The 14,299-nt window shown below is 31.7% G+C and overlaps 1 protein-coding gene across 1 annotated transcript; it reads left to right on the top strand.

Moving 5' to 3' along the window:
* Positions 1–1,565: 1,565 nt before the first annotated feature.
* Positions 1,566–7,670, top strand: LOC123716627 (snurportin-1). The gene is made up of 8 exons (XM_045672466.1): positions 1,566–1,844; positions 1,919–2,000; positions 2,248–2,418; positions 2,662–2,844; positions 3,136–3,266; positions 3,617–3,768; positions 3,932–4,074; positions 6,917–7,670. The coding sequence occupies exons 1-8, from the start codon at positions 1,687–1,689 to the stop codon at positions 6,938–6,940; spliced, it is 1,044 nt and encodes a 347-aa protein (XP_045528422.1). The 5' UTR covers positions 1,566–1,686; the 3' UTR covers positions 6,941–7,670.
* The last annotated feature ends 6,629 nt before the right edge of the window (positions 7,671–14,299 follow it).

Here is a 14,299-nt window from a genome sequence, read left to right as displayed (position 1 = left end):
CGTTATAGCACAAAGCGAATAACTTATTGATGTACCACCTATCAAATATTTACACGGAACGATTAGAAAAACCGTATTTATATTTATTTATAAGATTTTTCAACATATATTATGTATGTTTAAAAGTTGGAATAATTCGCACTTAACTATTATGTTTTAGCAAGAATGTGTAAACACACAAGAATATATAAATGACTTTACGAGTGAAATTTGGCAGAAGTTCACATAATTATGTATTATAAAGACAAAAACATGCCGCCAAAGAACTTTTTATTAATTTCCTTAATACGAACGTGAAGGAAACAAGTGTGTTGCACCAAAGATAATAATAAAGTGACTTATTTGTATGTGTTTACTTTAATAGTATTTTGTTTCACGCCGAACTTTGCAGTGTTTCTCTTTTTAAAGCGGGTCTACTGTATAAGATCTATATTGACTTTTAAATTCAAGGCGCTTTTAATATCCTAATTATCCTACACTTGGAATTACGTGGCAAGAAAAATAAATATTAAAATTAGAAACGAGATTGGAATCGCTATTGAAAACCAACAGGCGTATATCTAATAAAGACAATTTTTGAATAAGAAGAATTTTTTACTAACAATCAATACAGTGTATTTTTTTCTAATTATACTTTAAAAAGTAAGTTTGAAATAATTTCAGTGTGAATCAAAGCTAAGAAGCAAAGCAATGAAGATTAATTTTATTACAATGTTATCAACGTCTTGATAAAAGTATTGTAATATTAAAATTACTTATCCTATAACTTTTATGTAGATATATAATACATCTAGCCTTGTTTACAACTTCCACAGGGACGGTTACCAAAAATCTGTGCATGTCCGTTTGTATCCAGCTGGATCTCCGTATCGAAGCAATTATAACGCCTAACGTGTAGGATGCATACGTCTAACTACAGGTATATATAGATATAGTGCTTTCTAGTGTGATTTATTTCAGATTAAAAGAACATAAAATAAAAATATTAAGTAATTTTCTAAATATTTGTTGAAAATAGTTGTTTGTTTATTTATTAGCATATTTTCGACAGTGGAATATTTTATTAGTTTATACGTATATTTTTATATAGAAACACATTTATTAATATATAAATGACTTTACTAGTGAAAATTGGGCGAAATTCAAGTTAATTGTTATAAAGACTTATATGCCGCCAAAGAACATTTAAAAATTGTATATATATATATTAAATAAAATGAATATAAAAAATAAAATTCTATACCTATTTGCCCTAAATCAAAGACACATATTAAGAATAAAATGTAAATACAGACGAATTAAGTATACTTTAAGTTATCCTTATTGGAACCTATGTGGATTTTTTCAAATAATTAATAATTTGCATAAATTTATCAATTATTTGTTTTGTCTCTGAATATTATATAAGTTATCATATTCTTATTCATTTTGTCAATTTTCAAATATATACCAATATGTGAAAAGTGATAAAACTCAACAATATAAAATAATTGCATAAAATTTGTGAGTGTCAGTTGTCAAACGTCGATTAGCGTTTGTCAGTTTTAAAAATAGTTCGGCACGGCTTCGTGCTTCGGCATACCGCTTCTCTAACTTTTAAATGGACAATACATTCAGATTTATATTTAAAATTTAAATAATTAATTAATCAAGTACGGTTAATTCATCTATTATCGTGAATCTATAATGGAGGGAGATATTGAAGTAATAGAAAAAGCCATTCAAAATCTTGAAGCTATTGGGGAAAAGGATGAAGATTTGTCACATCAAGACCTGTATAAAAATTGGGGAAAATATGGATCTCAAGAGGAACGACGCAAAGAACTCTTAGAAACCCAAAAAAGGTAGGTTAAACATAAAGTATATGTTTTAAATATTTTTCTAGATCCTATATAATTCTACTTTTATTATATTACAGCAACAGACAGAATAAAGTTGATAAATTAAGAGGACTTATTAACGTTGTGGAACAAGAAAAAATATTTAAACCAAATAATAAAGTGAGTATGTAAACAAAGGGTCATAAAACCATAACTAAACCATAAAAAAAAATCTTGTTATTACTGTAGTCAAAACAGTATTCTTTAGTTTTAAAGCATAATATTCCTTCAGATCTTTAGTAATTGTAATATAGTTCCTAAAAATATTTAGGTATTTATAACAAATATTTGATATCATTGTGATAAACAACTTGTAAAACAAGTTTTATGTCAACAATAAACACAGACATGGTATTTATTATTTTAGGTGTCTTACAGACCAAATATTTATGTAGCTGGATTTCATAAAACACCTCAAACATATAGTAATGTTTTAATGCTATCTGAATGGCTGATCGAGAAACCCTCAGACTTTGAAACAAATTGGTATATTGCCCCTTGCCCTAAAGCGATGAGATTGCTTGTCATAGCTTTTCATGTAAGTATATTGTAAGTTATGTAAAAAAATATACTTAACTTTTTTTAAAGTAGAAGTCTGCTTCTGCTCAAAGACCATTTTTACATTATGCATTCTATGATTCAACAATGGACTTTGTGGAGATAGCTTCCATTTTATATATAATTCTAATTGAGTTTATCAATATTTAATCAACCTTTTTTGTTCTTAGAATGAGGTGACATGTAAAAAAACTAACTATAATTCAATCTATATTTTTTTAAGGGTAACACTAAGTGCTTTACCAAGTATGGTCATTTTAAATTTGAATGTTGCACGTCGCTGCCGGGTGGTAATCCCAAATCAAGTGGAAATTGTGTGTTGGATTGCTTTTATGATAAAGAATCAAATACAATGTATGTGTTAGATTTACTAGCTTGGAATAATCAACCTATGACAGATGGAGAGGTAAGTTCATAAATCAAATATTATCCAAGTTCACATACATATACCAATGAAATTCCTTATCTGCTTAATAACATAGGTAAGGTAGATAGGTAGGTAGGTAACACCTTTCCAATAATGTTATAAAAAAAAATATTTTAAGAAATTAATACAGGTTATGTTTACTGAAGCACTTACATTGAAACACTATTTATTAGCATTCTACAGATAATAAATTCAGATAAGGTTAATTCAGAAAATAGTGTACCTTTTTTATTGTGTATTTTTCCTAAGATATAAAATTTATGTTTCCAGACAGAATTTCGACAATTTTGGATGCAAACTCACTTAAATGATATATCAGCTATAAAAAAAATATCTAATTTTAACAAAGTCATCTTCAAATTATTACCAATGATACCATGTACAAAGGAAAACTTAAATAAGTAAGTATTATTGTAAGCAATTAATTTAATAAAAAAACAATATTTAAATTAACCTTATGAGTGTTTGTGTGTAAATTTTGCTATGGATATATGATAGGTTGTTGAGGTGAAGTTATATTATTCTTTATTATATACATACTACTCATATGTTGAATATAGTATAGTAAAAGAAAAGTTATAATCATTGCTATTAACATAATATGAAAACAATTCCACCACAATGCATAAATTCTCCATAAGTTATAATTTGACAGATATTTCAGGTTGTACTTTTCTAAATATACCCTTTGTTTTGAATTTTTAAATATTTGGTTGTTTTACATTACAAATAAGCAATTTTTTAATTACAGTTTGTTCTCAAAGTTCCCGCCTTGTGATGATCTAGATTTCCCAGCATTAGATGGATTGTTATTTTACCACAGACAAGCACATTATTTTGCTGGCCAGACACCATTAGTTGGTTGGCTCTTTCCTTATATGATCAATGAAGTTCTTGGCCAAGGTAACTATATTGTTGCTATAAATAAATTCTATGAATAAACTCTTAGATATGAAAACCCTCAATACACGGTTTTATACATTTCAGTTAACTGTAAAAGATATCTCATAATATCTAATAAATAACATATTATAGAATATTCATATAAAAAAAAAATATTTTTCAGATATCACAGTGAGATCAGAGTATTTAGCTGGAACACCTGAAGATTATACAAACCAAACTGATTTTATATCAACTTTTGAAGAGAAATTGAAACAGAGAAATAGAAGGAGTAGAAACAATAGCTCTATGGAGACTGAAAATGTGGTAATTGAAATACTTTCTATGTTGTTACTAAAATTCAGAGCAATAGACGAATTTACCGATAATTTATTAAACTAAGATTTAAATCGATGTCCTCCAAATATTTAAAAACATTTTATTTCACATTATCGCTCAGGGACCGTTCAAGTATTACGTCACGCAATTTTTGGATATTATTCCAATAGTAAAACGTTGCGTGACCAACTCCAATGAATCTTTAAACCTAAAACTTACCATTATGTGGTGTAAAGTACTGGAAAGTAGAAAATTATATTAACAATAACGCGTAATTCAATCCCGGCCCCGCAACGTAACGCTCCCTTATATGAACCATCCTTTTGATAATTAAAAGAAAAGTGTTATCGACTTTCTTCTAGGTAATATAATAGAGCTTACTCCAGAACTTAATGATTGATCGTTAAGGCAACGTTCGTAACAAAAGTTTTCGTTAGTTTTTCCTCCGGCTTACTTTACAACTCTGACTACCATGTTCAAGTAATTTTTCTGATTAATATGAAATCTATGACAATCCAAAAATAACGCGATTTATTTTGATAAAATAATTTTCAAAATCAGTTTAGTAGATCCAAATATTATCCCATACAACTTCACAAACCATACAATTTATAATTTTACATAGATATGTTTTGTCTTGCTCTACCCTCAGTTTGTGGTGGCTAAAAATGTTATACATAAACATAGTTTTAGTCTATAGTTAAGAGTAGTCAATACACTTAACTATATATATATATATAATAGGGCATAGCATGATAGCGAACGAGTATACGGGACGCCCAAAAAGCAGTTATTGCAGCCCATGACACTCACAGTTTAGCACAGTTTAGTGGGTGCGTTGCCGCCCTTAAAGGGCGGAGTACACTCCAAGTTCGAATAGATAGAGGCCGTTTCTCCCAGGAATTTTGGAATTGATACGGTGTTGAAACGAAGCAGGAGAGATCAACCCAAACAATTCTTCAGAATACTCACCGTAGTATAAAAAAATAAAAAAAGCATAGAGAAGCAATGGCTCTGCGTAGAGAGAGAATCTAGCCGATGAGTAATACATTGGAGATGGACAATTCGACAAGCCCTTCGCTGAATTTGGTCAAAAGGAAGAAGCTGATATTTGGGAGCCCAAAAATGTGAGCATTATTCCACATGAGGTCGTACTTGAGCCTTGTTGAGCTGCAAACATTGCACCTCAGTGAATTACTGCTTAGCCCTACCCAAAACATCCAGCTTTATCGAAGCCAGTTTGGATTTTTCTTCCTGATGAATGTGAAATTGGACTTCTTTCGATATGCCAACCCCAAGCACACGGAGGTTGTGTGAAGTACTAAGAGCGCCTACAAATTGTGGAGACACGACAAAAATATCTTTCTTGGCAGAAAACGAACAAACCTGAGTCTTTGTTAACCTTAAGGCACTATTCCTGCACGAATTGCTGTGTCTAGTGTCTCGGGGTGGACTGCGGTACGCAATGGAGTGCTGGAGCGCTGAGGCGCGCCGGCCCGTAATAACAATTAGTTATGTAAAACATTAAATTAATGTTATTTTATCAGGTTTTTTTTTGAAATGGATTACCTGGCTAGCGATAAAATATATGGTGTAAATTTCAAAATCATGTTCTATATAAATTTTCGTCATAAAATTAATCCAAAGTGTCACCCAAAACAAAAACCCATCGGGCAAACTGTATGACGGTAGTTTCGAAAGAAGCGCCCTATACTAAACTCTATCGAACGCTTTAGCTATATCCAAGCTAGCAATGCCTCTTCCTTACTTTCCACGGCTTCGGCCTACCTATGAGACAGATACCATATGCAAGAGCGAAATCATGGATACCTCTTCCCGAATAGTCGGTCATACTAGAGTTCAACCACTCACAATGGACATTGAAATCACCCAGTAAAACGACTTCAGCAGGTGAAAGAGACAGAAGGGAATCGAGTGCAGTTTGGACATGTTCTTTAAGTCGGTCGACTTCGCTGATGCAGCTGTGTGACCTGAGTTGCAGCAGTAGATGCGCGGATGGTCAGCACATTCTACGCCTACACGTACCTACGGTCATCACGCGTAAACGGCTGGACCGATATCGCTAATTCTTTTTTTGTTGTGTTTGTTATCCTTAGAAGGAAAAATAAGAAAATAGCGCGGAAAATTAGAAAATTGAAGAATACTTAACCACCATAATAAGTAATCATTCATGACTTGTTATGATAGCAATAATTTTTTTCAGTGCATATAGCGCTTTTACAATTCACAACTTTTTTCATGTTTTACACATGGCGAGTTATATGTCGCCTGTTGCTGTGTCGGAATACCAACAAAACTATCTATATACGCGCCAGAAAAACAAACAAAGAATGTTATATTATATCATAAAGCATTTTTGTTTAATTATACCAATTCGAAATCAATATTCATAGTTAAGACAGGACAACGTCTGTCGGGTCCGCTAGTATCAAATGAAAGTTTTATTTATTTATTTGTTGAAGTTGAAATCAGTAGTCAAGAGTGTAGTCGATTTTGTGTTTGTGAAGTATAAAGCAGAATTTTCTACTTCTCTCTATTCCCTACAACCTCGACGTATCTGTTACGAGATCATCTTTTTCTTAATAGACAAGTAGATGAGCAGCTTTCTCACACACTTCATCGACATTAGTGCCTAATTGTTTCTCACAATATTTTTTGCACTGTGCAATCGAGTGTTAAATGCGCACATAGAATGCAAAATTCATTGGTGCACAGCCTGGGTTCAAACCTAAGACCTCAGTTTTTCTTCAAAATTAATTTATAATAATATAGATTACTTTATTGTGATTTCAATACATTGTTGTTTAAGGAAAGTGAAGAAAACAGAAAGTGACAAGAAATTGGACAGCATGGAGTTGGAAATTACGAGAATAGATCCTTTGGAAAACAAGTGAGGCAAATTACAACTCGGTCAAATTAAAATAATTACTTATTACGTTATATTACGTTTTAACGTATTTTTATTGTTTTGACAACAAAATTTAATATCAGATGTTAATACTACACGTAATTTTTATTAAGTTATGTGGGCACCATATGTGATATAACTTCTACGACATGTATTTCCTATCTTAAAGTTCTGGATATCATCCCAAAATAATGGTTTTGCTGGGTATCGAAGACTTCATGCGACTGAATTCATTACAAATATAATGCTCATGTTTATCGATTTGGAATTCATCGCTTATTATCTGTATTTTAAATTGTTTTTTTTAAACGGGCTGGGTCCACTTTATATCGCCGTTCACGATTCGCTCGCTGTCGAATCTCGGTATTATTGAATGAAAAACAATATGTGCATTCATTCACCAGTCAGATTCGTATCAGTTAAGTTCCGGTCGAATCCAAATGATTTACGAAGAATATTACACCAGACCGAGAATGAACCATGAACGGCATTATCCATCTTTAATATTTTGTGTTTTCCATCAAACCAATGAATAGACAAAAAAACATTTTTTTTTGTAACGAAAAATATTTAGATAATATTGTACATTTTGTAATGCATTTGGATCTGGTGAATAATGTTATGTTATTTTACATTAAATGGTAATATAGGCGTTTGTTTTGTTTTTACCCTTTCAACTACTTTAGTAATAAAGGCCTTACTTAATTATTTATTATTATTAAGTAATTATTTAAATGACGACGATTGAAAGAGTTCGTTTAAACACAATATTAAATCATAATCGTGACTAAAATAATTCAGGGACAGTATTCCATAACGAAGTGAAATACGTTAATATATATTTAACGAATGATAGATTTAGCAAGTCATTTTATCCGTATTTTTTCTAAAAGACATTTTTGAAGACGCGATCGTTCGTCTATTAAATTTCTGTATCTGTTTCATGTTAATCTAATAGGCATTAGGTGATCAGCCTCATGTGCCTGACGCACGCCGTCTTTTTGATTCAAAGGCAAGCCAGTTTCCTTACGATGCTTCCCTTCACCGTTCGAACGATTGTTCAATGTACACATAAAAAGAAAGTTCATTGATAGACAGTCGGGATTGAACCTATGACTTACGGGATGACAGTCGCAAACCACCCAAGCCAGCCTAGCCACTAGGCCACCACTGCTCTTCTCAGATAATCTCAGTTTAGTAGAGAAAAACTATAACATGACAAGTATCAAGTATATTATGTTACTTTAATGAAGTAATCGAATCCTCAACAATTTCGAAAAAATACCTAAACAATTTCGTAGTTTCACAAAATTGCAAATTACAAAAATACGTACACAGCATCGTAAGATATTGTACAAATACTTACAGACCATAACATATATAACGAGCAAAAACTCTTTGTGAAAATACTTAAATCTGAACCCCAGGTGTTGCCTTAAATCCGTTTTTGTTAAGGACTAATATCTTTCTTTCTAATATTTAGCTGGAACATTTCTTTTAAAAATAACGCATTTTTAGAGCCTTTATTGTATATCGTACCACCCAAGGTAGGTACCTATGTGAGTCTCTGCCCACTCCAGCTTCTGCTTTTGGGATATGTGTATAGTATAGATCACATCACTGAAGTCCGTTGAGAAGCTTTCGTCGACATTTGCACAATGTAATTTTGGACTATGATGACTTAATCCTTTCAATAATGTTTTGAATAAATAAAATAAATAATTATTATTATATTAAGCTTAGTACACCGGGTGGACCAGTTCCCTAGTACGATCTGCTCTTGTATGCTAATCTGGTTGCCACTGCAGATCTACCGAAGTTACCAGCCTTAACTCTCCATATGCCTCATTTACTTCACAACTTCCGTTGATTAAAAAAGCTATTATGGTAGTAAAAGTCATCATTCCCAAATTTTAATCAAATTATTTTTCAAAAGTCACAGGTCCTTTCAGTAATTTTTGAGTTTAACATTCGTTATAGGTAGAAAACTTAGTTAAGTCGCATAGTTAACATCTGTAAAGTTTGTCCAAAGTATTAATTGAAGAATAAACACGAGTCAACCAACGATAAACATTTCAATTAAAAATACAATACGCTCGGCTAAAAAATTACCCAACTTAGTCTCGAAGCGTGTTTCACTTTATTTCAATTTACATAGGTTTAATCTCTACGAGATTAGATTGCTCCGCTATCTCAAGACGTCGCTACGTGTAGATTGTAGGGTAATGAACGGGGGACTATACTTATCCCGCGGGAACTCCTTGATCGATACAGTTTTAATTTCAACTATAACCTGTTTTTATGTAATCAACGCCTGACACGAATATGTTGAAAGTTGGAACTGAGAAATTGTTTTCTTCTATAACATAGTTTCGAAAGGATTTTGATTGATCGTTGACTTGTTCAACTGTATTCTTGATAACCTCAAACTGGTTAACATTTTTATTGTTGTTATATTTCCTAAGGATATCAATAAGTATTAAGTTGTTATAACAAAGTGACTTGTGACGTGAGATATGATATCGCGCTTATTTATAATGTAACATACAACAATGTAGTATACATATAGTTGGAAAAGAGTTGTAAGATGGAATGGCGAGATTTTTTTTCAATTGTACAATTGCTTTTATTATTTACACTGTAAATTAACAATATAAGGCTAGGCAATATTCTTATAAACTCAAATCAGTGCAATTTATATTTTTAACGAAATAATAATGAATTACAATGCTTATTCATCTTCTCTGTCAAAATGTCGTCGGTGTAATGGATATAAAAACAGATCAGTATTTAAGTAACAACAGCGCAAGTAGACTGATTAGGTGTTCATGATATCAAATTCATTAAACTTTATAAATGGGGTAATTCATAATATCTCGTTTCATTGATAAATATAGTTATTTATTGAAAAGCGATCATTACTCAGTACCTGACTTAAGGGCCGTCCAAGTATTACGTAAGCAAATTTACTGCAATTTATACCCCCCCCCCATACCTCTTGTACCACGGTGAAATTTATCTTAAAAAATCGTAAAACAGAAGTCATATAAATAATTTTTACTTTTTATGTCGTTTGGCTACAAACAATCGAAACTCGGCAGGATTTACATTCAGATCCAAGATAGTGATTTTCAAACAAAACAACCAACAAACAGCTAGAAACTTTCGGTTACAATTTGTATTCACTACATGCCCTTCGGTCCACTTTTAGTCCCAAGGTGCAAAACGTTTGCAAACTGGAGCCTAAGAAATAAATTCAAGAGGTCAAGTGTCAACTTTTGTTCGCAAAACGTTGTTTCAAGTTTTCTTTTATTTACTACCATAAAATTAAATAGATTGTTTATTACAATTGTGTCTAACTATAGTCAGTCTAAAAACCAATTAGAGTTATAGAAATTAATGGTTATCTTCACCAATACAATTTCATTATATTGATGTAATGTAAAATACTTGTAAATAGTTAACCAACTTGTAAAATCCTAGCATAATACAAATATTATCAAAATCTCATAAAATTATCATACTGTTAGGTAAAAGTATTTATATTATTTAGTTTAAATAGGATGTTTCAAATTTATATTTATAAAAATCTGTAACGTAACCGACGTTACAGACGATAATTTTACGTGATAACGTCATAAGAAAACTGATAGAAAATTGCAAACTTTTATGAATTGAATTGATTTATTATCAGTAAATTATCATTATTTTGTATAATACAAAGAAGTTAATTATAAATTACAATGGTTCTTTAATGAGATGAGCAGAGTTTGAACATCTTGTAGAACAATAAATATTAACCTGGTAATTAATGGCTTTGATTAGTAACGAGCAAAAACTATACGTTTTATCATATCAAAAACGTATTATTAAATCTGTTTTAAAGCAGAGAAAATAAGTAAATAAAGATGCAACTACAAAATAGGGTAAAGATGAAAACGTGACGGCGAAAGATTGAATATCTTTCTAAAATCGTTAAAATTAATCATGTGAGATTTCGTCAACGGTTTTAAGCCCATAGCTTTTAGTGACTTAAAAACTCACATCTGACCTTAGTGAAAAAATTCCTTTATTTAACAAAGATACAGCTAAGTAATTGTTTTATTTTAATATATCAATTTTACCCCAACGGGGAAAGATTCAAACAAACGTTCTCAAACTTTTGCCATTTCATTTTTAAGCCATCCATGAATCCCACGCAAATTTCCCTTTGAATAAAATTTATGGGCTATATTTTTTTGGAATTGGAGCTAACGGCCGTTAAAACAGCGTTTTTTTTATCTGTGCCATGTTTGAGGGATTGACACGACGGGTAAATTTTCGGGATATTACACGGGTTTACATTTGCAACTGCAATGTTCAAGCGATTGAGGTTTTTTTCAGAGAAAGTCCATGAGGTTTTTATAGAATTTAACCAAGCTGTTACTGCAACACCGTCAATAGGGTAACATAGCGTTCCACGAGAAAAAATACTTCATGTCTAGATAGCCCAAAACTCAATTTTTCCGAAACTTTAAGGGTATTTGATAATCTCATTTCGATATTATGAGCAAAAACTAGTTGGCGACCTAATGTAACACTTATATTTTTTTTGTTTAAACGGTTGTAAACCGTAGTGATGGGTATTTCATAAATTTTAGCTGCTCTAAAAGTTTGTCCAAAACTTTTTCTATGGCTTTGGCCATCTCGTCTTGAGTATAGGATGTTATATAATTAATGCAATATTACTTAGATATTAATAGTGCCGTCTGATATTGATGGATACCTTTTATTTAATTTCAAAACAAAAATTCTTAAGTAAAAATTTTAATAGATTAGATAGTTAAAATAGAAATTTAATTTATTCGGTAATGTATACATAATCCTGTGGAAATATCAAGTAGGTATATTGCTAATTTATGTCCTATATTCCCAGTTAAAGTTTGAGAATAACTGAATTTTTGTATGACACTTGAGAACGGAGTAAAATCTACGGAATGTTGAGATATTTGCTAAATAACTAAACGTAACCGTATTTTAATGTGATTTTGTGTAGAATAAAAAAAACTGTTATTAAATATCTGTAAACTGTAGTGATGTGAGTTTTTCCTATGAAACAGTCGCATCTATCTTGTAATTCAAGTTACAGTACATGGGGTAAGATTAATTGAAGATTTTACGAAAAAATCACGACGCAGAAATTATCCAAATTCACGCATTCCACGCACTGGGGGGTGGACTGTGGTTTGGAACGTGAGAATCTGGCGGTCTTCATAAAAATGCACTCAAATTGGTGTTATAGACGATTTGTTGTCTAACCCCATTTTCCGTTTTGACCCCACTTACCCTACTCATTAATTCAAATATTTTTTTTTATATAATTAGAAATATATGAGATTATATCGCAAACCAAATCTTTAAAATTGCAAGAATGATTAACCAGCAAATTTTTTGCAGCAATTGTTGTAATAATAATAATAATAATAGTAGTAATAATAATAATAAACGGTAGCGGTCTTGCCTGCACACTCGGCTCAGTCGGAAGTGACAATGAGTCCAGTTTTTTCGTGCGTGCAGCCGGCCTTCATCGATTCATATTACGTTATCAAGTCAATAACATCAACTATGTGCTTTCCGACTAACATTTAGACTTTAGAGTGAACAGTAGTTCTAACCTATTCATCTTCTTACTAACATAGCTAATGTTTTGTATGTTGTAATGAAGCCTATATATTCTGACACTCGTAGAACATTATTCAAGATTCAAGTTATCATGTTTTCACAAACGCCGAAAGCCTCTACATTTGCATGAGTGTATTTTTATAAGGCGCGAGATGTCTCATCGGATTGGTATGATAAATGTTCATGATATGTTAACAGAAGAGCATTAAACAGGGTCTTCAGAGGAGGACCCATTATTTGTGGTAACAACGGGTATGTGTAAAAACGAATACAACAAGGACATGATCGTTCATCATTCTGTCCTACAATTCGCTTCGTGCAACACAAAAAAATGTTATCCTCATAGAAATAGAAACTTTATAAATATACTAAATTATGATAACCTCAGAAATACTTAAGGTATTCTTAGGTAGTTAGTTCACCCGTAAATGAGTAGGCTTGGTATGAAGTGTGACCATTACAAGGTGCACAATACTACAAATATATCGCCATGTGTAAACGATTTCCACGTAATTGCCAGGTCCCCATAAACGTGACGAACGACTTGAATATCTTCCTGCGTATTATTACTTACATTTGATTATATGAAGGTTTCAATGCATTAACTTACCTTGCGCGAATACTTTCTAGTGAGTTTTTGTAGTTTGAGTAGGTACGAGTAAAAGTGCTAAACAAACATAATATTTGCAAATACAGTCAAAATCTGTTCTAACGACATCGAAAGGACTCATATTTCGTCGTAAAAACCGATAGTCGTAACATACGACGGTTATGATTTTGGTCAATACCTATAACTGGTATGTTGTTCTAAACGATGTAGTCGTAAACGGTTTTGACTGTAACACCATATATTACGTATTTAAAATGGTACCAAAAAAAACAATTTGTCTGGTTAGTTTATGCGTAGAGATCAGTTGCTTATGCAAATATTTACCGCTTAAATGCTCCTGTCTCTTTTCATAACACCGTTAACGAAAATTGATAGAAATACACGAAAGTTACTGTAGTTAAAATAGTGCAATTATATTGATTGAGGTTTTATGTTAGGGTGGTATGTAGGGAGTTAATCTTTTAGATTGAACATGTATCAATACGGGTTAGTAATTATTACTGTCCAATCGTTTTCAAATAATTTTAAAAACATACATTAAGTAAAAAAATATTATTTTTTATTAATTTCTTTCTTTTTTGATGTTTTTTTAACGTGTAAACTTGGCAAAATGCCAAAAGCCACGGGCAATTTAATCAGGCAAATGTGAAAGAAAATGAACCAAAACTGTGTACCCAGACTAGGGTGACGTAAACATTCATCTCACTAAAGCGTATATTTTGAGGATTCTTGAAGCAACGTCAGGCTGCGCTTAGTACCTTCATAGAGTACAAAAGGCGTTCTCATAATGAAATTCGCTGGATTTGAAAGAATAAATGAGGAATGTGGTTGAACGCGATGAAATGGGAGCTGAAACAGGGTGGTAATAAAAAGTAAGCATTCAATTCAGAGGGGCGAGTGCAGCTTATCTCCGAGTACAGGCTTATCCTGCATTTAGGGATAAACTTACATTTCCAAGCATTATTGCATACTTTTAAAATCGATCATGTGGTTAATGGTGTGTTATACTCATA

This window comes from Pieris brassicae, chromosome 11, assembly GCF_905147105.1.
Source record: "Pieris brassicae chromosome 11, ilPieBrab1.1, whole genome shotgun sequence".
Lineage (NCBI taxonomy): Eukaryota > Metazoa > Arthropoda > Insecta > Lepidoptera > Pieridae > Pieris > Pieris brassicae.
The sequence above is the reverse complement of the archived record's forward strand: the minus strand, read 5'-3'. Positions and strand labels throughout refer to the sequence as shown.